Consider the following 26,356-nt stretch of genomic DNA (forward strand, 5'->3'; position numbering starts at 1 on the left):
TAACTGGTGTTTTCTGAGAGTACTGCTGCCTACAGAAATAGTCCTCCTGCTCCCAGTCACCATGTTCCCCACCCCCGCACCCCACCGCGCTGGTGTCTTTCTGGTGCCAACATATCTGCACAGTGAACATGACCAGGGAGATCAAGGAGAATACAGTGAGTTCTCTTTCATGTTTGTTTGCTGAATGTTAATTTGTTGTTTGTTAAGCTCAATGAGTTTCCCTGGCTGGTTCACTGGGCAAATATACCAGCACTTTGCACTGGCTCAAGAGTAGCGTGAGACGTGCACGGGAGCAAACGGCCAGAGAAAGGTGGGCTATTTCTTTAGGCGGCACTAACCTAAAACTTTTGTGAAATTACAGTGTTGAGTGACACGGAGACTTGTTCCTGCTAAGGATGTCACACATGTATTCCAGAGAGCATGCTAGTGTTATCCATTCATTGTCCAAAGAGTCAGTTCAATGTAGAGGTCAACCCCCTATTCCCCAGGCAGTTTCCAGCACATTGTTTGTTCCTGTCTTGTGTAGTGTTCTTCTCAGTTGTACAATTGCTTGAGTGTTTCACTGGTCTTGTGTGTTTACAGGGACTGTAACCAAAAAGGTACTTTGTTGAGAGTCTTGAAACGTGTTAGAAAGATAAGTATAGGTGTAGGTACAATTTGAGTGTTAATGTTGTTTTAAAGTTTTAATGTGTTGGAATGTTGTAGTCATATGAGCCCTTTGAAATGTATTGTGCTTTAGCTTATTGTTTATTTAATTGTTTTATTGTAAATTACCTTTATAATCACAAGTTCAATGAAGCCTGTTAGAAACGGTAAATGTGTGAGTGTTTTATTGTAGCAAAGCCATATAAAATAGCCGGTCTCAGCTGAGCTGTTGGCCACAGGCAGAGCTGGCGGAGGCACTGTATCAGGGCATAAGGAACCATCAGGACCCAAAGAACAGAATTCTGCTGAGAAAAACTTCATTACAGCTCCAAGCATAAGCACTCAGGCAGAGAAAAAGGCTCCAGTTGGTCTGTGGACACACATGCCACCTGCATGACTGCACCCATGCTGAGTTAACAAATGCAAGTGCCTAATCTTTAATTCAATGCAATCTTCCAGAAGCTTGTAACTGCTCATTTCTGTGCTGCCAGGAGAGTGTCAGCCTTCCCGGCATGTAACAGAAGTCTAGAATACCTTGTTTAATTAATCTGAGAGCCATGCAGTCTCAGTGTGCCCACCGAGATGCCACTGTGACCATCAAACCACAAATTCTTCCTGTCCAAAACTTGAAATCCGTGCATAGTTCAGAGGAGGGCAATGCCAACCAACAGACGACATAGCGGTGTTTGCCTGCCTCCACCCAACCTTTCAACAACACCTCTGGCCGGTTAAACCTCACTGGCTTCCTGTTCTCCCCTCCAGCAAAGCAAGTGTAATAAGCGTAAGCAAGTGTAACAGAGCAGAAGAAGCCTAGTGAAGCCAGACAACGCCATGCACTGCCCTGCCGCTTTGGGGAAGAATGGAGTTATTAGCCACAAGGAAGGAGGAACAGTTGGCCAGCATGTGGGGAGCATTTGCAACACTCAAGAGGGTGATATGCACCAATGCTTACAGAGGCAATTCAGAGACCTTTTGCATCCTTGTAATGCCTGGGTTCTGAATTACTTGTGTTTGCAACAGATTCCCTAGTGTTCATTAAGCATTTCACTAAGGAAGAGAAATCGAACAGGCATGTTGATGTAACACAGGCTCCAAGAGTTCACAAAGATGAGAAGATGAGAGCGTCTTGCTTCCTCTGCCAGCAACACCCTCTTCCATGCTCACCTACCTTGCTGGGTTCCTGCAGGCCACTTGACTTGCCTTATGACACTACTGCAATACATAGTTGCTGCAAAGTCACTTTCAAAAGCTTTTCTTTTAAGTACCTGGGCACAAGGGCCAAAATTAATAGGTTGGGGGGTGGAGGGGATGGGACTGGAACACATGACACAACATGCCTTATTGCTACTTCAAAGCATGTCTGTTCAAGGCTGAGAGCGCAATATTTTATATGTGATTTTACCATCTTTATCACAATTTTGGGTTTCTCTTTAACAGCCACTATTGTTTAAGTGATCTTTGCTGTGAGTGGTGGTGAAATGGAGCCTAGTTTAGAGGACTAGTTTAGATCTTCAGTTCTAGGAGAGAGATTCACCTGTGACTACGTGGGTGTCTTTTGCAGCAAGCAGGCAACAAAGCAGTATGAACCTACACTTACATTTAAAATGTCAATAGGCTGAACTCATTTCAAACCATGTTTTGGACATGGTCCATGTTTAAGACACAAGGCGCTAACACCAGAATAACGTCAAAATTGCTTCTTGCCCTTAAAAATCTTCTGTCCGCTCAACACTCATAAGTTATTTACCTATGCTCAGCAAGAGAGTTCCCGTCACATTCCTGATAGAAGTCCGTGCTCTGATCTCTACCCGAAATACAGCTCGCTTCCAAGCTGCCACCTTTCCTCCTCCATCCTGCAAGCATGTAGACAGCTCAAGGTACCCTTTGTAAGAAGAGGCCTGAAGTACCACGATAAATGCTCCAGTCCCAGACTCTGTGGGACTGGCCTTTGCTCCCCGATCCACAGAGGATATCCCAGTTGTTGTGACAAATGTACCATCTTGATTTTTCCCCATGTAATATTTGGCTTTACTCTTAGTCATGATTCACCTGGATCCTGCTGGTGCTGTATGGAGCAGCTAGGGGAGGACCATTAGCCTCCAAAGAGTTCAATAAAACCTCCTCCTTTTTCTGAGTTGAGAAATTGTTCATACCACACTGGGAAGTCTTGCCTCAAAGTGTGCAGGTGGGGAGGACAAGCAGGGCATAGGTTAAGGGTCAGGTAGCAGGGGGCTGCTTGAATTCATGCTTACAGGGTAGCATAGGAACCAAGTCGGCTCCTTCCCTGGTTGAAGCAACACCTATTGATAATCCCATTATGCATTTCTCTTTCTAATCCAGGCTCAAAGAAGCCTTTCTTTAATATTCAGCTGAAGAGGTACCCAACACGCCTCTCAGCTGCTGAAAACACCCAGGCACAGGCACTGCCCACCGCCTCACCAGAGATTCACCTGCATGCTTACTTAGGTCCACCCACTCACAAGGCTGTTCTTCACTTCTGATCACTTCCTCATTTTGCCTTCTTTCCCCCCCCCAAATCAACCACCTCACCTAAATCCCAACCGCTAGAAATGCGCTAAAATTGAAGCACTGTTTTATTTATGTCCTACATGAGCAGAACAGGGGAGCATTTTCCTCCAAAACCCTTCAGACAAATGAACATGGGACATTGCAAACACAAGCAACTATAGCGCAGGAAAACATATGAAACCAATGCATGCTGTTTTGACATACAGACTACTACCTGCGAGAGCACTGTACCCTTTCTGGCATTATGTCAGGACTTGGTAGAGTAGATGGGAGCAATTCCTAGAGCAGTTGTGCTCAAGTACAGGCAGGGAAATGGAGGGAAGAACAGCAAAACAGTGTGAGTACGCAGCAGGAGAGGGCAAAGCAACGCAGGAGGGCTGATGTGCAGGAGGTGGCAGCACCTAATCGTTTTTAAAACGGCTGAAGGCTCAAAAACACACGAGCATTCTCATGACGCAGTCAGGGGCTTTGTTTCTAACTTCTTAACTAGCCAATGTTTTCTTATTTTTAATAAATAACATCTATTTGCACCTATTTTACATTGTCTCAGAAATAGCAATAGTAAGCACTAAACTAATTTTTTTAGAAAGATGCGATGTCGCTTCCAACCTAAACTAGGCAACAGGTATTAGGTTTCCCTGCCCTGTGTCAGCAATAGGGAAAGAATTAAGACATGTGCCTCCTTGCTTCATCAGTGTGGTTAAAAGGACAGACGCGGATTGCTATTAAAGCTTATTCACAGACTTTCTTCTTATCTCCAATCCACCATCAGATACTTTAGAGGTGTGTACTAGGAGCAGATTTGCTTGCCATACTGCTGTTCAGTCCGGACAGACTGTAGTCATTGATTCTACTCCAGCCAGAACACTTGCGCAGAAGATACACACAAAAGTGCATATTGTTGCTTTCTAAAAGGTGTTTTAAAATTTCACATTTCTCAATGACTTCTTTAATGTCTAAAAATTGCTGTCAAATCAGTTGGTCTGTGCAAGATTTTAAGCAGCATGACAAGCATACTAAATATTTTTTTAAACTTTTCTCCATGACAAAGGCCATTCAGAGTAAGTCTTACTGTCTTTACTTTCTCAAGTACTTCTCTTTTAAGCAGAACTTGTGTCTTACAACTTAGTTAAAAATTCTATTTTTCGAGGCAGAGGTGATCTAGTCCCCCCGCCCCTTCCCGTTCTGTCACAACTTCACAGGACCCTGGATACACAGGGAACCCGTCTCAGGCACAGAATTTGCTGTCCTCGCTCATCTGCCACAAGACAGCCCATGAATTCAGGGATAATAGCATCCGCACAGCAGAAGATGCAGGAGGTATTCACTGAAGTTCTGAGCTGCACATAATGACCACATGGACCCTCCTCCTCCCACACACCTTTCCCTCCAGCAGACATTAACTTTTCTTCTTCATTAAACTACTGTTGTCTTCTACTGCCTATTTACCTTGCACGCTTTTCTGAGAGGAATCCCACTGTAAATACACACAGTAAGTGTACAAAAATGGAACCTGAGAAGTGCTGTTAACTGAACTGAGAATTTTCACACTTAGGTGTATTCACAGGAGGACACCTTTTTTTCAGTTGTACTACCTATGCAACAAGTGTACAGCGTGAGACTTTTTTTTCCCCTTAATGTAGGAAGTAGAAGAATTTCTGCTAGAAATACAAATTTACCAATACAAGTAAGCGATTGAATTGCTCCCCTACGTTCACAACATTAGCCTTCATAAGAAAGGAGCAGCACGCACCACTGCTGTGTAGCGATGCCCCTGCTGTTAACCACTGTAGTGTTGTAAAGGGGCATGGTAGCACAGGGGCTGCAGGTGACAAAGTGACAAGAAATCCACTTTTGTGTTCAGCTGTAACTTGTGCTCTACCAGAGTGTACTCTACCAGGAGGACGTTGAGAGTCGTAGGTCACCTTTAACAAGTAATTTTCTTCTGCACGCGTCAATATTATCTCCCATGGAAAAATGTGAAACATTTATAAATACCTTTATGGAAAGGCAAAAGCAGCCATTCTCGATCAGGCAGGAGGCAAAGGGTTCTTTAAAACTGTTTAATTACATGTTTCGGGTAAGCATAGACAATACAGGAGATTTACCACACTCTTAGGTATTTCCATTCTTTTCTCTAGGCTTGAACTATTCATTAAGGATGTCTCTCAATCAACATCCTTGCTCAATCACTTTTGCTGTAAAGAAGGGTGCTAGAATAGGACTATTGCAGGAAACTTCATTCCATCAAGGCATGATTTTCTGTGGGCTTTTTTTCTCCTTTAATAACCACCTACTAGTCTTTGAAGATATTCTGAGAGAACCCTGCCTTCCAAGATGCCCTGAAGAATGCCCTGAAACCAAACGGTTGGAGTCCTAGAAATGCTGAAGCCCTAGAAATACTTAAATCAATACCAATATGTATGTTGTAGAGCTGAAGTTCTCTTTTTCCTTGGCACTGTGCCACTGATGCCTGGTTTGTGTCCGGACGCTTCTACATCAGTTTTGTTTTCTTCTTCTTTCATTAGCCTTTGGGCTTCTTCCCCCATTTTCTTTTGTTGCTGCGCTGCTTCTCTTTTTTTTTTTTCCCCTTTCTGCTATCTGTTGTTGTCTGCAATTAAAGAAAATGTGAACTGCTAAAGAACACGAGTCCAATTTTCAGCATACTTTAAGTTCCTGTCAGAAATGGGTTATAATTCATAATTTGCCCAAATATTTTACAATCTAAAAGCCACTCAGCTCTCAAGGATTCAGTGTGTCAGGGAGAACGTAGGACAGTTGTAAGGCCCAGAGCTATTTAGACAAATCTAATGCTTCAAGTAACAATACTACCTGTCTTTTTCAAAATCAGACCAAAACAATTTGACTTGCCTAGGACATTGGCTTGTGTCCCTCCTTCCCCTCAGCAGAGGCATCAGAAGCTATCCTCTTTGTAATGCAAGTACTACAAACATTTTCTTCATGATCAGATGAGATGACAACTTCTAATGTTCCTTTTCATGTATTCAGCATCTGTGTTGTATTCTATTGCTCAGTACAGATAGAAACAATAGCCTTTAAGGAAAAAAAAATTAAAGTCTACGGTTGTATATCCTTTTAGCATTATTTCTTATCACTGCTATAAAACCCCAGACATCATTACCTGCTAGCTCAGAGAATCTGTCGACAGAAATAGGTTTCTAATTTCAACAAATACATGGCTGACTAGAGCAAAGGAAAAAAGTAACCCCCAAATCCACTTGTTTTATTCCCCACTTCAGCTAGAACACATCACTGAGTGGCGCTGGGGCAACAACTGGATCCATACTCCAAGTGCCACGTTGCAGCTCTCTCCTCGATTGCATAAGTAGTAACAGAATGATGTTAGGAGGTCGCTCCGGCTTCGCATTCAGTTTATTAGATTAGAAAAATCTGTCAAGCTGCTTGCAAGAGGACTTAAAAATAAAAGTGAAGCTTCATTAGTTTGAAAAGGTGAAATTCAACACAGATTCGGTAAGAATAAAGATGTGCTTATTAAAAGAGAATCAAGAATTCTCATTGACAAGGCCGAAAGGAGTTAACTTTCGACATGCCTAAACTACCCGTGCGCATCCACATCAGTGTGTAAAATGCAGAGAATTAAAAGCTGTCATCACTGGATGCAGCCGTGTCTGGTAGATGCCAACTATGGACAAACTGGACACACAAAACTTAGAAGTATTTGAGGTACAAAGGCTTCATATTATCTTTGGACTGGGCAGGACAGGAGAGGGACTGCACTTATTCAGTACCTTCACGGTTTCCCTTCATTGATTATTAATGGCCAGAAGTTTCCCTGTGCTCTGTTAAGCTGCTCTGCTGTCTGTCATGGAAGAATGAAATTAGTAATTTGCATCAGGATCTACCTCCCAAGTTAACGGAATTCCCAAGGGTGTTTTTGAGGTGATGACCCACTGTTGTACATTCCACCAGAAGGCCAGATAGGTGACAGTGCTGTCAGTCTAGCATATGCAGAGTAATAATGTTTGCCACTTTACAGTAGCAGATTTTTGTATGTTCCCTGCACCTCTGAACCGATGCAGAAAGGAAGACGGTATATGCGCGCTAGCCTGCATGTAAAGGCAGCGGTATTCCAAAAAGCCACATGAGGCGTTAAGCAGTGCTGCTATTCATTTGCAATTGTGAAGTGAGGACAGTCACAGCAGATCATGTTTCTGCCCCACCCTATAAACTGCACAACACACAACTCCTCTGCACAGAGAGGTGGTTTCCATGCACTCCGCTGGCTGAGTGATTTTATTGGACTTCAGTAGCATCCAGATGAGAGGAGACCTTCACATTACCTCAGACAGAGGAACTGAAGTCACTGAAAAATAAATACAAGCAATAAATACAACCACAAAGTGATTACCTTTTCACTGCTCTTTTACTTGGTCATTATTCCAAACATTGATCTCTATTCCAAACTTCCTACGCGTATTCAACATAAAGCTACGACCTTTCAGGCTCAGAAAAGGTTTCGTTTCTCAATAAAGAGGCACCTATGATGAACTACAGCCACATGTGACTCATTCTTTCTGGGTTCCAAAGCAAGAATTTGAGCGGAGTTTGGATGGAATGATGCAAGCTGTTTAAACCAGGGAAGTATTCATTCCTGATGTCAGCCTTGCTTTGCATTCCTAACACAATTTATGCCCGGGAAAACCCAACTCATTGGTTAACAGAACACTAATTATAAGCACTGTTAGCACACCGTTAGCAGACCTTCTTATTCCAGCGTGGTTTTACTTACTGTAGACCTACTGAATAACTGTAAGAAGAACGACTTCATACTATTCTTTTACTTCAACACGATTATAAATGTACAAAAAACATCTTCACACACGAGACATTTTATACAGTGCTGCTTATTCAGCCAAAGAGCATTTAGCTTCACTGTTCCTGTTGGGAAAAAAAATAAATTTGTTGGCATTTAGAAAGTCTAAAGGTGCAGATAGGTATCTACAATTTGCAGAAGCAACCAAGTTCTAACTAACTTCAATTAACTGAAAATCCAGTTTAAAGGAAAATCCAGTTTATCGTCCACTAGGTTGATCACTGCCTGGAAAATCTGGGTGCATCTCAGCCCAGAATCTGCTGGGGAGTGGGGAAGAAAGAGACTACAGGAACTTTGCAGGCACTAGTAGCCTACTGCTCAGCACTGTCTTCCAGAACGCTTTGGTCTCCAGGAAGCCATATTGGGCTTATTTCAACTGCTGCACATACATACCAAGCCACCAGAGAAAAGGTCACAGGATATAGTCTTCCCTGTTACTTAACGGAACACAGCCCTCCATTACTACACAAAAATGCTTCCAGTCTAAGACACTTCCAGATATTAACTGAGCACCAATAGGTACCCAGACACGGGCAGCTAAGGGAGATCCTTACTTTCTCTGCACATGGATTTCATTCTCAATAAGCACTGCTGGAGTAGAGTCAGCATTAAAACGGCTGCAGGCTCAAAAAAGCATGTATTTTTGTTCTTAAAAACTCGGATCACAGAAACATCTCCTGTGTCTAGTTTAAACGAGTTGAAGATGTTGTTGTGTCAGCTTGAGGGTTTCTAATGTTATTTTTAACTCTTTCAGAGGGAAATGAGCGCGCACATGTCACCCTCCGTGAGCGAGGATGCCGTGCCCAGGCTGAAGCCCGCGCTAACCTCGAAGCTTGCATCCCGGAGTTGAGCACAGAGAGGCGTCACCCTGTGAAGGCTTGGTGTGTTGTAGCAGTTGGTGCTGTGAGGCCTGGCGGCTGGCAGCAGGGGGGAAGCGGCTGCTGGGGGTGCCCTCATTTGCATAGCCCAGCCCCCTCCGCGTGCATCGGAACGCCTGGGTCCCCCCCGTGGCAGTTTTTGACCGGTCCCTGCCAGTTGGGTCAACGGACCCAGCGCAGGCGGCGGATCCCGCTGGGGCTCCTCTGCCTGGGGTAAATCCCTCGGTATTTGTGATTCAGGAGAGGTGAAAACCGAATCTACGGGTCTCCTTGGACAACCTTCAGGAGCTGTGGGCTGCAGATGGGGGGGCGCCCCCCTTGTCTGCCCCAGTGACTGGTCCCATTGCTGATCAGAAGTGGAACAGCTTTAACAGGTGAATCTGCCGTTTCTCTCCTGGCCGTTGTGGGAGCTGTTTCGGGGGTGAGGGAGTACCTTGAACTCACTGGTTATATTGACGAACTCTCGGTTGCCTAAATATGGGACCGAGGCTGGCTCAGACATGGGTGTCTACATTAGAGACATCCATGCTTAGTCAGATGAATCCCACCCCGATCTCCTGTGTTCCTCATCAGGTCTATGGCAGCTCTGCTGTTAGCCTTTACTGAAGCCAAGTACGGTTTCTGTCTCTTTTCTTTTTCTTTATTTTTTTTTGGGGGGGGGTTTTTTTTTGTTTGTTTGTTTTGTTTTGTTTTGTTTTGTTTAACAGAAAGGAAACCCAGTCTTAGACATTCATTTGCGGAAGAAAGTTTGTGTTTGAAGATCACACTTGGATCTTCAAGTAAGTCTAATTAGATGCCTTTTCCTCTCCTGTTCATCCCTGATAGGCTTGGGCACTGTCCGTTTGTCCTATTTCTGAGGACCGCTGCCCAAGGCAGCTAGCATTGCACATGGACAGCCTGTATCTCCCGTTGCACCGTGAATTTTGTTAGCAGGAGCGAAGAATTTTTAGGGTATAAGCTAACTGAATTGCACTGAAGTGAAAAAAGTGCTGTGTAACTTCCAAGAGATAAGAACGGAATATAATTGGAAGACAAATATTTTGAGCAAAAGATGCTGAAAAAGCATCTTTGAAAAATTATTAGCATAGCGCTATGGTTTTTTATTTAGGATTTTTATATGTTTTACATTTAGAGTTTGAATTTCAACAAATTGAGTTGAATTGGTGTGGATAACATATTCAAAGGGCCACGTATTTCTTTCAAAGAAGAATAAACAAAGTAGCACCTACAAAGACTGTTTTGGCTTTCAAGTGTTTTGTATTTTTGAACCCAAATCTGCAAGTTCCTGTTAAATTAAAGTGTTCTAGAAAAATGTCACAGATTGTATGATCCACCCTTTCTAAAAAATTATTGTTGATGTTGCTTAGTAGGGACGTGGTTGGGCTGAGGCCCCTCAAGACATATATCTCCTTTTGTTCAGAAGACTCTCGGGCTGCAGCAGGCACCCAGACATCACAGAGATAATAGAGGATCCCGAAAAGAAGTCAGCAAGTTACAAAGGAGGAATGGGCAAGTAAAAGGCGAAAGCCTGAATCCCATCTGTCCTAAGCAATGATGTGCTCAGCTCTGGGCTGGTGGCACAGGCCACCTACAATTCAGGGTCTCGGGCACAAATCTTGCGCACTTAGGTGCTTACGTCCTTCCTCACAAAGGAAAAGAACATTAAAAGGAGATGCCTGTTACTTAGTTCAGTAAAGGGAAAAGAAACTTCTACTTAGATCTGTTTGCCTCTTTTGGAGGCTGGACTTGAGCACAAAGGAGACGAGTGCCCTAGTAGCAGGCTGCTGAGCAGGCTGAGGGGATGCAGGGAGTCTGCTCCCAGGGAAGCTCTTCCACTTTGTATAATCTAGTTACTCTTTTATTGGGGGTTTGAAGCCAAGTACCCAGCAGGCACACCATAACTCTTCTCTCTCTCTCTCTCTCTCTCTCTCTGGCCCATTAATTGTCCTGATACCACTCCAGATCTCCTGAAAGTGGGACGCCAACTGTTAAAGGGAGATTCTCGCCTCAGGATGCCTGCAACCTCAAGCTCAGCCTTGCGCGTGGTCCGTGAGAAAGCCACGGCTCCAACTGCAAATCTGAGTAAGTAGGGGATGCAGATATGGGACTTTTGCAGGGAGCGCCTCAGCCGCTGGGCTGTTGGACAAGGTGAGACCTGTGCCAGCCAATTCACCTTTTAGTGCCAAATGCCTTTTGATAGAGATGCAGGTCTCCTGGGGACTGTGGGGACATGCTCCTCCTCCATCGGGAAAAGATGGCTGAGCTCCTGGCGTAAGAAGGGCACTGAGGTTTAGAGGTCAGAGTTGAGGCAGGTATGGAAGATGGCAAGAGCAGTGATCTTTAGTAAAAAAAAAAAAAAGTCTTTTTTATATTTAAGAAGCTTTTTTCTCTCTTCTGCTCATTCGTTATGGAATATGAGTCAAATAAGAGAAACCGATGCTATACACACTGCACGCTCTTAAGTATTTGTTTTAAAATATGTGTGAGGTCAAGCTGGAACAGGCTTTGCAATTTGTGTATCTACTGCAGCAAATGTTCTGCTCTTTCTGGCTGTTTTCCGTGGTTTTCAGCCCGCTTCACCTGTATGGAAGGAAATACTGTGCCTATGGAAAGGCCATTATAGATGTTCTCTTAGGAGATTTTTTTTTTCTTGGTGCTCTGCTTGTAATTTACAATCTGTATTATTTATGCCAATGTTGAAAATAGTTTTCTGATGCCCTGCTTAAAATATTCTGAACATACTCCAGCTACATTCTACTATGAGCACTTCCACCAAACATCAGTTTTTATTTAAAGTAATTTTTCATGACATAACATGCATCATAGCCAGAATCCTGTGTTGCTGTTAAATGGTTTTCTTTACAGTTTTCCAGCTGTATTCCTCCTCCCCATGGTAGAGTGTTGCCAGACTGATTAGAATACACAAATTGTATTCCCTTAATCTTCCTTCATAAACAGTGCCCTGTAATCCTGTCATCATTGTTGTTGACGTTTTTTGGAACCCCGCCTTTTTAAAGAGAATCCTGGGATTTGAACTGTTTGAACTGTTTTCTGAGAATGGATAGATTATTTCCTTTTCTGTTTTCCTCTACATCCCCTCTTTTTTTTTTTGTCTGCCATTTTCTTATGTTCAAAGCGGAGTTATGCAAAGAATTGATTTGGGGTTTGCTGCCAAATCAAAACATTAAAGAAAACCTGTCTCTCAGACTGAACAAAGACAATCTTCAATCTAAAATATTTAGAATGCTTAGAGATATTTTAATGCTTTAATTAATGTACTTAATTTAATTCAATAAATTTTAAATTTGTTTAATTAAATTAGAATAATTAATTATATTTTTAAAAGATAAAATTTTAAAAATTAAAAATGGAAAGGATTTATTTTTAATTAAGAATTAGTTAAATTAAAATAATAAAACTATCAAAATATTTGTCCCCCTTTTTTAAACTCAGCCATAAACAACTAAGCAGGTCTTTGCAGATAGCGGGGGCATTTTGAACATTTGCTTGCTTTTACGTACGTAGCTATATAAATCCTGGGGAAGCTGTGTTTTAGATGCCTTCAATCTCTTTTGGTCCTCACCTGTCGTTATGATTCCGAGATTAGGAAGAGCCTGGAAGAAGGGGGAAATGCATGCCCAGTCCCTGTTCCAATAAATAAACCACAATTATGAACAGAAAATAAAACCCAGCATCTGATAGAGCAACTAGGCAGAGGTTGCCCAACTTTGCCCAAAACTCTAGATTGTAGAACTTACTTTTCTCAGGTGTGTTGGGTGCAGGGGTTAGGCAGGGTCTCCTGATGGAGGCAGGGGAGCTGTGGGAAATTCAGGCCTGTTTGGATTCCACTCTGTAGCAATGGGTGACAAAGACGTGCAGGCACCCTCAACTGGGTGAATCTGTGGAGGAGCTGGAGAAGGCCCTGATAAGCTGAGAGGACAGGAACCCCATCTCCTCCCCTGGTTCTTACAGCTGGACGCAGTGCGTGCCCCAGGTGGCGTGATGGGGAGATGATGTGCAGCCTCCTCCCAGTTCAAAGCTAAATCTGGCCCTGCAAATCCCAGGTGGATCCTTTCTCCAGTAAAGCAGAGAGCAGAAGAGAGCTTTCCTTGGGCTGCTTTTGTGTGGACCCTGATGTCTTCTGTGTAGTGTGAAACACCCACCCTGGTCTTTAGAGAGGAGCCAGGCACCGAGCTCTTCAGTGCTTTTAAAGCTGACCTGCTTCTAGGCATGCCCAGAAACAAGATTTTCACATAGCTGAGACACTCTGCTGATTGAGAGCGGGATTTCTCAAGTGAGGTGGCAGATAGGGAGAGTGCTACTTCCAAAATTCCCCCCGTGGAGCTGGGGACCTGGCATCCTTTCATAAATCCTGCTCCAGCCGCTGCAAGGTGGACATCGCTTCCCCAAGGAGCTTGAAATATATTACTTTTAATGTGTTGTAACAAAACAGTAGATGTACCTTATAATACCGTATCTTAGGTGTACTGTTATGTAAGTTGTGTTGACAGGAAATGAAAATTCTGCAGAGTTTGTTTTGTATTTTATTTGGATTACAAGCCTTGTCTTGCTTCCATGTTGAGGCATTTCATTACAGGTCGCCTGTTCCTCCCTTCTGAAATTCTGTAAGTAATAGGAAGCTGTTGGCTTTCGAAGTCTGGGCACCTGGCAGGCTGTGAGTGTTTGCTAAAGTTGGCAGAATACGGTGTGACCGCAAACCCTCAAGGATTAATAGGCTGAAAAAGCACAGGCTTCATGTCTGTCCTTAGTGTTCCTTAATGCTAAGAGTGCTACTGGGGGGAAAAACAAGCAAATGACAGCAGTCGTAACTTGACATTCATTGCTTTGAGACCCACCTTGTCTTTCTTTAGAACTATAGAAATATAGTTTAGGCAACCAATCAATATACTGGGTAGGGTTTTACTGTTCGTTTCAGTAGATGGCACTTGATCTCTATTATTTTTTTGTAATAATTTCAAGGTGTGCGTTACAGTAAATGTTTGGCTAGCTTTATGACAAATTTTGCTTTTGATCCTGGGATTGCAGGGCTGCTTAGTTAGTTACCTCTCGGATATGTTTCTCATTCTGGTGGTTTTCTCTTCCCTGTTGAAAACAGGTAAAACTGATTTAAAATGTTTTATGCACATTATAATGAAAACCATGTGCCTTCTATTAAGGGTGATTGTGCAAAAGCTTTCAGCTGAATCAGGTTTAGCATGTGATTTCATGCGTTTGCATATATGCTGTGGACACATACCTGCAGCATTTGCTGCTGCGAATGCATGCCTGCGGGGTTTGTTGCTGTGCACCAGCCAGCCTCTCTCCTCCTTGTGCATTGGAACCAGATTTAGGAGATGTGTTGAAGAGGCCTCTGAAAGCCCTTTGTTAAACTTCTGCCACCAACATAACGGGACGGCTGGCATGTTGACCTAGTCTATGACGGAGTTCACTCCCTTTCTGTGTCCTGTTAAGTCATCCCTGCCAAAGATGATGTTTTCCAGCTTCTAAAAGTACTTCTGACCAGCCTATTCATTTCTATTCAAGCAGACCAGGTAGTACTGCCAGGTATATGAGAAAACTCCTGAGGTGACACCACATGCTTCCTTATTAAAGACTTGTCCGTAGGTGGATTTACACATCACAGAGGTTTTTCCAAAACTGTCATATACAAGTTGAGTATCATGTTATACATCTATTGGTATTTCTTGAACCTCCAGTCTCAATGTTTCTAATGAGGTTGGAGTAGCAAAGTAGCATCCTTCCATCTCTGATCGAAAGAGCCTTTTGGTTTGAACAGAAAGATAAGTTGTCCAGACTGTTGTCTTCTCCGTGAACATGTGTTCCCCCAGCAAAAGTCATTTCAGGATGAGAAGGGAAAATTGCTGGCAGCTGTTCTAAAGTGGTGTTAGAAGAGCTCAAACTGCATATAGAATCACAAAAAAGAATTAGGTCAGGCTAATTTCCGTACGAAGAATCTCTGTAAGGTATATAAAGCAGGAAAAAAACCCCACCTTGTAATGCTCTTTGTCTGTTCCAACATCTGCTCGTGGCTGCTCTGCAAATCCATGAATTAAAAACAATGAAGAAAAATGCTGGCTCAGGATACAGTGATATGCAGAGTCTACATGATGGCTCTCAGCCAATCTCAGTAATTAGTTTGTAGTGACTGTTTTTAGAGATGAGCTTGACTGACTGTGGTTTCACGGCATACACAAGCCACATTCCGTATTTATTTGGAGATCTGCAGTGCTTATACTTTGCATGAATGCAGCTCAGATTACTACCAAAGCTATAGTATTTAGATGAGATTGGAAAACTGCTTAATGAGATAAATTTTGATTATTTGATAACAAACTTTCTTCCAAAGTAAGAAAAGTAGGTGAACTAGATGAGCAAAAATCAAGATGCATAATTAGTTTAGATCACACAACCAGCAGTATGAATTGAGGGGGTCAAGTAAAATCAAGTTTAGATCTAAATGCAGGGAAGCAGGATCTGCGTTGAAGTTCTTCCCCAAAGTCTTCTGCCTGGCATTGAGCTGGAAGTCTCCTCACCCAGCAGGTTTGAACAGTTGATGGTCACCCACACTGAAAGTTTTGCTCCACGTCTTCTCTGACTGCATGTTTGCCAGCTGCCAATTTATCAGCTGTTACTGCGCTGTGCAATCAGCTGCAACGTGATTAACAGATCTGTCTGAGGAGAGGGCACAGGCAAGCAGTCAGGTAGATGTCCACCCAAGAGTGATAAGTGATAGCTTCTTTGGCCAGCGCAGTGGGATAGGGGAGGGGATGCTGATGCCAGGCATTGCTGTGCTCAGGTTCTCACTGTCATTCTGGGAGCACAACTTGCAAGTCTGCGCTTGATGACTAAACTGCATATACAATAAGAGGGGGTGGTTAGGTACTACAATCCAAGATTCACAGCAGAGAGCATGCCAGGCAGGAACGCACCTCTACCAGTCCACAGGAGAGGCCAGAGAGGCGTGCCCGTCTCCCAGATTTGGCCACCTACTTGTACCCTGCTTGCGCCCATGCACGTGCCTCACATTCACTCTGAACCTCTGCACCAGAGCCAGACCACCTCTGTGAGTGCCAGCAACCAGCACGTTTCATTGCTTTGAACTATGGCCAGCACTGGTGCTACCACCCACCCTGTTCTGTGTGGCAGCTGCGCAAGTAGAGGTCAGGGAAAAGATCTGAGTTCAGTGCCCTCCTTAGACCAAAGGAGTTCAAATCCACACCTCTCACAAGAGTTCTGAACCACTGCAACCTACAGAGCATCATCAGCTTCCTCCACTGGCTTTAGACCTCGGGGTAGTAGAGGGTATCTGTCGGACACGGGCAGCGGCAGAGCACATGGGAGCAGCTTCTCTGTCACACAAAGAATAGAGCAGTCTACGTGGAGGAGAGTCCTGATCCTTGCTCCCAGGATTATATCTGCATTTACGCAGTTACTGTTGGATGTGAAATTTATAGCAAAGTGCAAGGCAAGAGTCTCATGTATAGTAATAGTAAATCGCATAGTAAGTCAAAGGCCAGGGACTGGAACAAAAACACGCTGCCAGCTGAGCTTGACACTGTGAATTGAGTGCATTCCCTGCTGGCAGCCTTTGCCCTCAACATGGGTCATTTTTTAAAGGGTGTTATCTGAAGAAAAGCCGGAAATGCTGAAGCAAGACTTCATCACTTCTGTGCAGCTTCTTTTTCTTACATTTGTTCGTGCATGTGAGCAGTCTGGTGTTCTTTCCTAGATTGCTTGTGGTGTACAAAAACAATCTTGCAGGAACAACCCCGTATTAAATAGAAAAGAAGTAGCATTAATGTTTCCTGGAAATATTACTGCTTATGCTGTTAAAGATTGAAAGTGGAGATGTAGCTGTGAGTTAAAAGTTTTAAGATAAATTAAACTTAGTCTTTTAAAAATACAGATTCTTTCAATAAAGGGCATTACAACTGAATTATCTCTACTTTTCCAGCTGTTTCTAACGGCTTTGCTGGAAGTTCTTATGCAGTCAGGCCCCCTCTCTTCCCTTGGGGTCTCTAAATAAAGCTATCTACAGGGACAGCACGCTACTTATTCCTCCATCAGCTGCACTGGAGTGGTGAACTTATATTTTTTTGTGTTTTCGTCTCTTTGCTGTGTAACAGGATGCTTTTGAAGGCACAGAAGCTCAGCAAATTGAAGTGCTTTACATTCTGAGGACAAGCTGTCTCTGTCAGCGCTGTTTCATTTACAGCTCTGTTTCACTGGGTGACTATATGCAAACCTAGCATCAAGAATGATTTCTATATCTATATATACACACACATAGATATATATTAAGAGGTCATGTTTATGGAGTCAGAAGATAGGTAGTTCTGTGGTTTCTATACTTTGGCAGCTGTGAAAGAGTGGTGAAGTTGCAAATAAGAAAGACTTACACCAAAAGACTAAATTAGCTTAAAAGATTTACTAAACTCAGATGCATCCTGAGTTTTAGGAATCCAGTTCTGCTCAGCCGTCAGTGTTCCTGTCACAGATATTACTTACACTTCTTCCTTTTTTCTATGTTGTAACCTTACCATTTAGATAGCACATGGACAATCAAATGCACACAGGAAAGTTTGAGCTTTATTCTTATAGAAGGAAAAATATTACATGCTCAAGTGCAAGCAAAATTTGACTTTTGAGGCCAGAAGACCATGCCACAAGGTATCCAACCATCTGTAATGGCTATAAATAGCAGACTGGGATGCTATACTCCAGGCATGCATGTACGGTTGTTGTGTGGCTCTGTGTAAGAAATGTATATACTGGCTCCATAGACATAGGTACGTATGTGATGTGGTTGCATACTGTCCTGGCAGACCAAGTATACCTAAGCTGTTCTACCTTGCCCAGCCAATTGCAGTGCTGTGGCAGGACGGTGTTAGCTCCCTAAGCAGTGGTCCTCCAACCCATGGGGCAGATGTGCACACACGTCTGACGTACCGTCACTGCCTTTTCTGCCTCTGCCTGGGTTGTGCCAGCTGGCACTGCCTGCGCTCCTCATCGTGGGCAGCACAGCATGCAGTCGTGGGGTTGCAGGCTCCCCTCTCCCCTCCATGTCAGCTAGAGCTAGGTGACTGTAGTGGTGCTGTCAGGGCAGCAAGGAGGCTAAAAGGCAGTGCAGAAAGCATGATGCTGTTTGCAGCACTCTCTTAGCTCAGTGCCGTTGCCCACTGAGCAATAAAGTGCAGGGACAGCACTTGATACTGCACTATTTCACTCCAGTGTCTTGCAGGCAAGAAGCAATCCTGGAAAACGTTGCAGCACTTTGTTGGCCATCGCTGTGTTGTTCTTCCCGTTGCACAGAGCGGTGCACAGCTCTGCTCCTAGGGAGTGGGTGTGCTGCTGCTTGTAGCCTGCTGCAAGGTGGGCTGGGGCCAGAGTGACGGGCCTCTCAGTGTTGGATGCCATTACGTGTGGCATGAGCGTTTCTGTCAGAGCATGGTGCCAAGTTGTCTTGCCTGCCAGCACTGTGACACTGAGTGGCTGCAGCATGGAAATATATGTATGAATGAATTTCAAATGAGAAATTCATGATGACTGAATATGTGGTATCCTTTGTGGGAAATGGTGGGTAAGACACTCCTCTTAGTCAGGGGAGTCTCAGATCAGGGCAAAACAAGTGTTATAGCCAGTTCAGACAAAAGAAATGGTTTTTGAGAAACGGCAGCCTCTTTCATGGTTAATGCTGCTGAGGTGGGTTGTTCTGGGACTTAGATGTGTGAGCTTTCGCAATCACATTGTCACAGCAACAAAAGTAGTCAACTGGGGTACAAGACGTGCACATCACCATCAGTTCTGCAAAGGATTTAAGAACGACTGTGCAGCTGAAGGTTTATCCACCCCAGTGGGGGATGATGGTATCTGCAGATGCATCATGGAAAATATAGCAAAAATGGGGTTCATGGTAAGTCTGCAGCTGCTGGCTGGGGGTGTCTGTGCGTGAGACGGCGCCCAGAAATTCTCAGGTGAGAGATGCTCCCCCTGACCAGCTGTTTAAAGGCTGTTGGAAAGTTATTTCCATTCCCTCAGATTAAAGTCATCGTACAATATTGTGGCTTTGCAGTGTAAGGCCCAGGTATGGCTTTGGACATCTGCCATTTGAGTGACAGACTGAAAAAAATCCTAACTTTAGGGTGGGTATTTTTCCAGGTGATAAGACTTTCTTAGTGGCTCTGCCTACTACTGATTGTAGCAAAATGAAAGCGGTTTTCCCTGTACATGCCAGGGCTTGGGAAATAAAAGCTGTGATCCATAGAAAGTCAGAAATCAGGTAGATGGCTTAACACCCCAGAAGCACTTGAGAGCCGCGCGTGATTATTGGACTGATTTAAGGCTATTAGAACTGCTTTACTGTCCTTCTGTGTGCCACGAGAACCTGCATATGTGTGTACATACGCAGACGCATATACCCTATTAGCCTATACACATGTATATGTACATATGCATGTATGTGTACATCGTCTCAGAGACCAAAATGGAAGCGGCTTTTCCCCCAGCGCGTAGTGTTTTCCTATGGTTTAAAGCAAGCGAAATCTACAGTTACAGTTGTGTGCTGCTGCAGGAGCCACGTGAGCAGCCTGATTCTTGTATTGACGGCTGTAAGAAAGCAAACAGGTGGTCACAACAAATGTTCCTAGCCGTGTCCTAAAAGGGCTTCTTTAGTGTGAGGGGTTTGTGTCCAAATGGTTTTTCTCTGCTCTTGTTTAAGTGCCACTTCTGAAGAAATGTTGCAAATCCAGAACAAATCACGTGCTTGACATCAGGGTTGTTGGAAAATTCATGCAACTGCTAAAATTCACACAGGATGGGCAAAGGGATGATGCTTGTTGTTCATCGTGATTTTTAAAACAGCCTTTGAGTTATGATTTCCACTGTGTTTTTACTCGTCCCTTTTCTTTTCCAGGGATTAAAACCAATTTTAGCTCTTCAAGCAACACAGGCTGTACCTCAGTGCCTGAAGCCCATGTGTCGGCTGCTGGAAGCAAAAGGTCTTTTTCTCACAAGTAAGCAAAGCCATTTTTCCTGAAGAGTGAGAGAGTTGCTAGTGCAGAGATAGACTACTACGTAAGGCCTTGCAGCTAATACATAAAATAGCACTAGTGTGAGTTTTGAAACAATTGGGCTAACACTATGCTCTTGGGCAGCACTTACACTGATGAGAACTGTAATATGAGAAAGGGGAAAAAAAAGCTATATTTTTTGAGACCAAAACATGTCAATAGGCCAGATCAGCCGACAGGTATTTTTGTGTTGTTTGTTCATAACAAGTATGGGAGATACCCTCAGGTAAGACAGAAGAGACTTCAGCTGGAGTGGAGGAGGAGGCAACTGGGTATATGTTGCTTAACAGCAGTACCTCTAAGAAGTTAACCTTAACCTTTTGGTCTTATCACTGTTTTCTCTTTGTAATAAACTGTCAGCTTGGCATGTGGCTTTCCAGGTCATGACCTTATTTTTTGTAGGAAGAAGTAGACAATATTGCCTTTGATGCTTTTGTATTCAACACCCTTGCCCAACCTTTCTGTAACTAAAACTATATGCAAAAAAAAAAAAAATAAAAAAATGAGTTATCTATCTAAACAAATCTTTCAAGAAAGATTTCTGTGAGATTTCTCCCTATCATTTGTGAAGTGCAAATCCAGAGAGCTTGTGAATGCGAGGATGAGGACATTTGGGTGGAGCAGCGCACATTGTGCTCCACCCACAAAATCCCTGCTGGTTACATTTTTTGGAGTAGGTGGAAAGAGTTCAGATTGACAGGACGGGTTTCCTGCCCTTTGTGGAAGTGCTGGCAGGCAGGCCGGGACTGGCAGTGGGATACCTCTAGGCTTAAGTCACACAGATGTCTCTGAGGTCGGAGTGTGCCCCAGCACACAGAGATTGTCAGAATGATGCTTAATGAGCAGTTTCCTATCTGTGTCATGAGACTGTTCATTAGAAAAATAAACATTACCTAAGCACTCTCTAGATTAAATCTAACCAGTAAAGGTACTGGCCGGGGGTGCGTGTGTGTGTGTGAAAAATACTAAGTATCATATGAAGCCCTAAAATCACCTTACTTGCAGAAAGATTCTGTACCATTGCATGTATTTCTGTGCATTTAAATGTAACTTCAAATTAGAGCATCCTGACCCACTTAATTAGACAGAAGTCCTCTGTAATAATGCTCCTTCAATTGCATTGCTGCATTATGCACAGTCTATGTGAATTCTGCCTCACCCAAGAGTTGATGCTGTACTGTACGAAGTGGAAGGAGAGGTCTCCTTTGCGATATGTTCTCTTTTAACTGTTTGACTCAACTTCCTCTGAAAAATCTCAGTGTTGTCACAAACCACAGTCCCGCACTTCATTGTAAAATAATTATAAAATCACCCAAACCACAGCAGTGTGATGAAGGTTTGCAGCAGCCACTTTCCTTATAAACTGTTCCATTTTCAGAGGGGGGACGAAACCAAGTTAGGGAATCTTGAGAAGAGTTCTTGCTTCATAGTGCTGTGGTATTTAAATTTTTATGTTCAGGCCTCTTTGGTTGGCTGGATTTGCCTTTTTCTTTTCTGAAACCAGCCCTTTCATTACAGTTGAGAAGAACAAATTCCATGAGAGGATGTAGGTAGCAGTGTAGCAGGGCAGGAAGACAAACCAAGCGAGCAAGCGAGGAACCCACCTTGGGAAGCTGTGCTCAGAGCACCTCAGTCCTTTGGCAGTTGCCAGCAGCACAGATAGCAGTTGCTTTCAAGCCCACAGTCGACAGTCAGGTTATTTAATAAAGAGTGGGAAAAGAAAGGTAGATACGTATGAGGGAAACTGGAAGGAAGGAAGGAAGGAAGGAAGGAAGGAAGAAAAAAATCTGTGGTTTTCTTTGTCTATTTTAATACTATTTCAGCCTGCTCACCGTAGGCTTTGAACTATATCTAAGCAAATGAATGGTCAGGCATTGGACCAGGCTGCCCAGGGAGGTGGTTAGAGTCGCCATTCCTGGAGGTACTTAAAAGATGTGTAGATGTGGCACCTCAGGGCATGGTTTAGGAGACTTGGTGATGTTGGGTTGACAGTTGGACTTGATGATCCTAGGGGTCTTTTCCAACCTTAATGATTCTATGATTCTCTTCTATGATTCTATGAATAGTTGACAGTGGCAGCTGAAGCACCCTCTATGCCAAAGAGAGAAAGGAACAGTGGCTCAAACAAATCTGTTTTCATCACACACTGTGATCCCTCAGGCTGCTTGCCAAGGAGCATGAAAGCAGTCTTAGAGCAAACCTCCATGAGCAGGCATCCCTCTGCCGGTCTGGCCAGGGAAGGCTGAAGCGTGGTTCTTTTGGCCCTAGCCCAGGCTGCAGTCCTCTCATTGCTTAATGGAGTCAGAGGTTCAGGGAATGTGGATGATCTGGTGGAGTCAGTGGGAACCGTGCTATCCACAGAGAAACGTGAAAATGGCCAACGTTTCCCTAGATCACATAATTCAGACTGAGAGCCCCACAGTCAGTGAAAGAGTGTGCAGTGGCTGATGACTTCAGGACTTTCTTCCCGGCCACTCACAGTTATCTACCTGTTTTAGTGTTTAGACAGCTTTGTGCGTGAAATAAGACACATAATGAGTTGTGTGATAAAGATAATCCAGTATGCTTTAACCATGTTGGTTCTCCTCCAGTTGTGGCCTTCATGGTCAGAATAATGGATCCTTATCCAACAAGTCCAGACCCAGCCCACCTGCTTCCCGTGAAAAGGCCCCTTTGTCAACACTGAGCAAAACCCAGCCGAGTCCTGCGAACACCCGTCAGAATTATGGGGCTTCTTTAGCCAGCAGAAGCAACTCAGGCTCAAACAAAGGAAGTGACAGCAGCCAAGTGACGAGGTAAGTCTTTATTTCAGCATCCTGGTGTTCAGCACACTGACTTACCCTCTCTGCACTCAAATGTGGCATCAGCTGGTTGTCTGGCTTGCCAAAGGGGTCGTGTTGCTCCTCAGCATGGGTGTGACTCTTCATATTGGTGGCTCGACAATCAACAGTGTGCTCTATCCCATGTAAAAGTTTTACTGTTTCAGTACTGTAAAATTCAAGGTTACTTTTAGTCAAAGCACTTTGTAGCTGGTTTTCACTCCAAGGCAGGCTCCTTTCCGTGGTTTTATGCTGTCAGTTCTCATGTGGCTTTCCTGGTTCTTTCACAGAAAGGTCCTTTCTCCTTTGGAGAGAGTTGGGTGGGGTTGTATAGAAAATATTGTATGCTCGGGTGAAAATTCACCCTGCCCGGCCTTAGGTACCTCTGTGTGCAGTTTCCTCTACAGGGAAGAAAACTAATACCTGCGGGAGCATGCGACACGTATTGCAGAGAAGAAATTGTTGTTTCTCTCCCTCCCTTTCTCTCTCTTTCCTCCCACCCCAGGCAACTCAACAGCCAAGCACGTCAGATACACACCTAAAGCTAGATAGGATTAATGTAGGTTTCAGGGTGCTCGGCTTCTTAACTCACATGTGGAGCTGAACTCAGTCTGTACGCTTCCTTACCTGGCTGTGTCTGCAGCTGGGTGCCCTTGCCAATGGCCCAGCTGCCTGCTCTTGGGCACCGTTTTGGGTGAGGAGATGGCTAGGTGTTTTAAAGTTAAATGTCTCATTTGAGGCAATGGCACTGAAAACAAGTATGATAAATAGTAAATTTTGTACTATAGCCACAAATCAGCCCTTTTCTCAAGTACTTTGATTTGCCAGAGGGAGTCACTTGTGTGGACACTGAGGAGCCCAAAATGAGCCAAGCGCCATATCAGTCTATGGGATGTGTTCCTTTTTGCCAGGACTGAAGAACTGTAGGAGTGATGTTATGTGATGGTGTGATGGTTTTTTTCTTTTCAGGCGATCAGGGAAATCTATTTCTTGTGGTCACAATTGCAGCACTAAGCCAGAAAATCCGGAGCGGTATTTGACTCCTCTGCAGCAGAAAGAAGTTACAATACGGCATTTGAAAAAAAAGCTGAAGGAATCCGAGTGCAAAGTTACAGAAAGGTATATTTCACTTCAGAAATAAGACTGGACAAGATTTATTCAGGAGCATTAAGGGATGGGAGTCCTGATCATTTTTACTCTTTTCTTGACCGTGTAAAGTTTTCATTAAGAGATTGGAAATATGATCGGGCTGATTAGGTTGTTTTCAGGTATTTAAGGTTTCATTGTGTGCTCAGTGAATATGTACCGTGCACTTTCGTTACAAATATGGCTGTCTCTTTTTCCCTTTTTTTGAACTTTCCCGATAGAAGACTTTTAAAGGATAGTTCTTCACCAGCCTACTTTAGCACTGAGACCTTTTATACATAAAAAAAGTTCCACCTCGCTCAGAAAATACGACGACAAATGTCCCCCTTTTCCCCTAATGAAAGAAAAGCTCTGACACAAACTAGTGTGCCCCCTTGTGGTTTTGTTGCTTAGATATGGACTTTTTTGCAGTAGCACTTTGTATGGATGCTAAGCGAAGAAGCAACAATGTACATTACACAGCAACAGATGTTCTCTCTTTTACTAAAGCTGTGCTCTGAGAACTGGCTTTCCAGCACACACAACCCAAGCGGGCACAAAGGGTTGTTTGAATGGAGCCCCCAGGTAGAGTCCCAGGGACCCCTTGGTCCTGCTTTGGGTGGCCCGACATCTGTACCTGTGAGGGCTGGATCTCACGCAGGGGGCCCTTCTCCCCACTTGCTTGCAAGTGAGGGCAGAAGCCTCTGGATCCATGCTGGGCTGGGGGGGTGCAAAGCAAGCCGGGTGCCAAGCAAGCCAGGTGCCTGCAGCCCTGAGCCATCCTGCTGTCTGAGGCCACTGTTGGCTCTGGCTATACGTGACGAGCTGCTGGCAGGCACAGGGGACACATCCAGGCAGCTGTTTGTCATTTCCTCCAGGGTGAGGCAGTAGGTGAGATGTCAAGCGCTGTACTGGTTGGACCTAACCCAGAGGCCACCACTTTCACCTCCAAGTGTCCAGGATCACAGCATAGCCCACAAGGCTGCTGGCTGTGTGGCCAGGTTGGTGACTCCAGCTAGGAATCAGCCAGTGCGTCTTGGCAGCCAGCTGACATCTCTGCCAGTTCTCTCAGAGGTGGCAGCAAATGATGCATGGAGGAATTTGCTTCTTCCTTGGAGCATCTTTGCAGCATAGCCACCCCAGTGAGGTGGAGCCTCACGTTGACTCTTCAACTAGGCAGTCACCAGAAGTGTTACGATATTTTTATTTTGCTCCAGGGAAAGAGAAATCGAAAAACTCAAAGCTCAGGTGGAACGTATGAAGGAAGACTGGATCGAAGACGAGTGTAATCATGTGGAGATGGAGCTGAGCCTCTTGGAAGCAAGGAGGGAAATTAAAGAACTCAAGCGAGGTATTGAGAGCATGAAGAAGAGCTTGGCTGAGAAAGACAAAAAATTTCAGAAATACTTCCTAGACGTAAGCATTGAACACAAGAAACTGGAATCTTTGGTGTCGAGCATGGAGATGGCCCTGAAGAGCTCTGTGAGAGATGAGCAGCGCCCAGAGTACACATGTGACTCTGAGGGGAAGCCGTTGTGTACCACGATGCCAGACAGCCCCACCACAGAGGACCAAGCTCTGGAGGAGCTGGCAGGTAGTGGGCTGTTTCTTCATGAGGACACAGCTAACGGGACTGATTTATTTGAAGAGAGTTTGACCACCACAACCTCTGAGTTGAGTGATTCAGCTCCCTCCAATTCTATTGTGAATCAAGAGATGCTTGAAAATGTTCTGGGTGAGAAACTAACTTTTTCCCAGGAGGAGGAGGAGAAAGTCAGAAACATGATGGTGGAGCAGACCATCCAGACTGATGTGGTGCCATATAGCCTAGAAGGGGAGCAGTTCATTCAAAACATGTCCAGAGCTCAGAGCTCAAGATGCCTGTCCTCTAAGCCCGCCTTCTTCCCTGAAGGAATTGGGTCAATTTCTCTTGAAAGCCTCAGTGATTCTGGTATCGTAGTGGACTTAACTCCAGGTGAGCCAAACTCTACCATCCTTTTGTCTCCTGTGACACCTCCATGCAGGAAGGTGGAGCACGGAGTTAATGAAAACCATTTTGTGAAAGAACTTGATTTTACAGAACCTCACGATGATGAAGTCTTTGGGTACGTCAATACTGTTTCTCAGACAGGAATAAAGAAGACATACTGGAGCAGCAGACTCGCCAGCGATCTGGCTGTAGCAGCCCCTGTTGTACCAACTATCATGTGGGCTTTCAGCACTCATGGAGCAGGAACAGATCTCATTTACAGTACTGGAGCGTTGTTTTGCAGTTCTGTCCTAGTCCACCGTTTTGCTCTTGACTATTTGATTTGCCCTATAAATCGGTTTGAAAACATGTTACTTGTTTCAGAATGGAAAAGGTAAAGCCTTTCTACAGGATGTTTGTAACTGGTGTTTTCTGAGAGTACTGCT

At 44.1% G+C, this 26,356-nt stretch overlaps 2 protein-coding genes across 2 annotated transcripts in view; one reads left to right on the top strand and one right to left on the bottom strand.

Moving 5' to 3' along the window:
- The window catches only part of MRPS5 (mitochondrial ribosomal protein S5), a 1,175,798-nt gene that overhangs the window by 856,827 nt on the left and 292,615 nt on the right, over window positions 1-26,356 (bottom strand). The gene's annotated exons all lie outside the window — the stretch shown is intronic.
- LOC135312773 (syntabulin-like) lies at window positions 129-26,308 on the top strand. Its single transcript, XM_064448531.1, is given in 9 exon segments — window positions 129-155; window positions 10,328-10,427; window positions 10,870-10,989; window positions 19,841-19,940; window positions 22,589-22,792; window positions 23,786-23,935; window positions 25,159-25,798; window positions 25,800-25,869; window positions 25,872-26,308. Coding segments are annotated over 9 exon segments (1,848 nt in total).

Source organism: Phalacrocorax carbo, chromosome 3, assembly GCF_963921805.1.
Source record: "Phalacrocorax carbo chromosome 3, bPhaCar2.1, whole genome shotgun sequence".
Taxonomy (NCBI): Eukaryota; Metazoa; Chordata; class Aves; order Suliformes; family Phalacrocoracidae; genus Phalacrocorax; species Phalacrocorax carbo.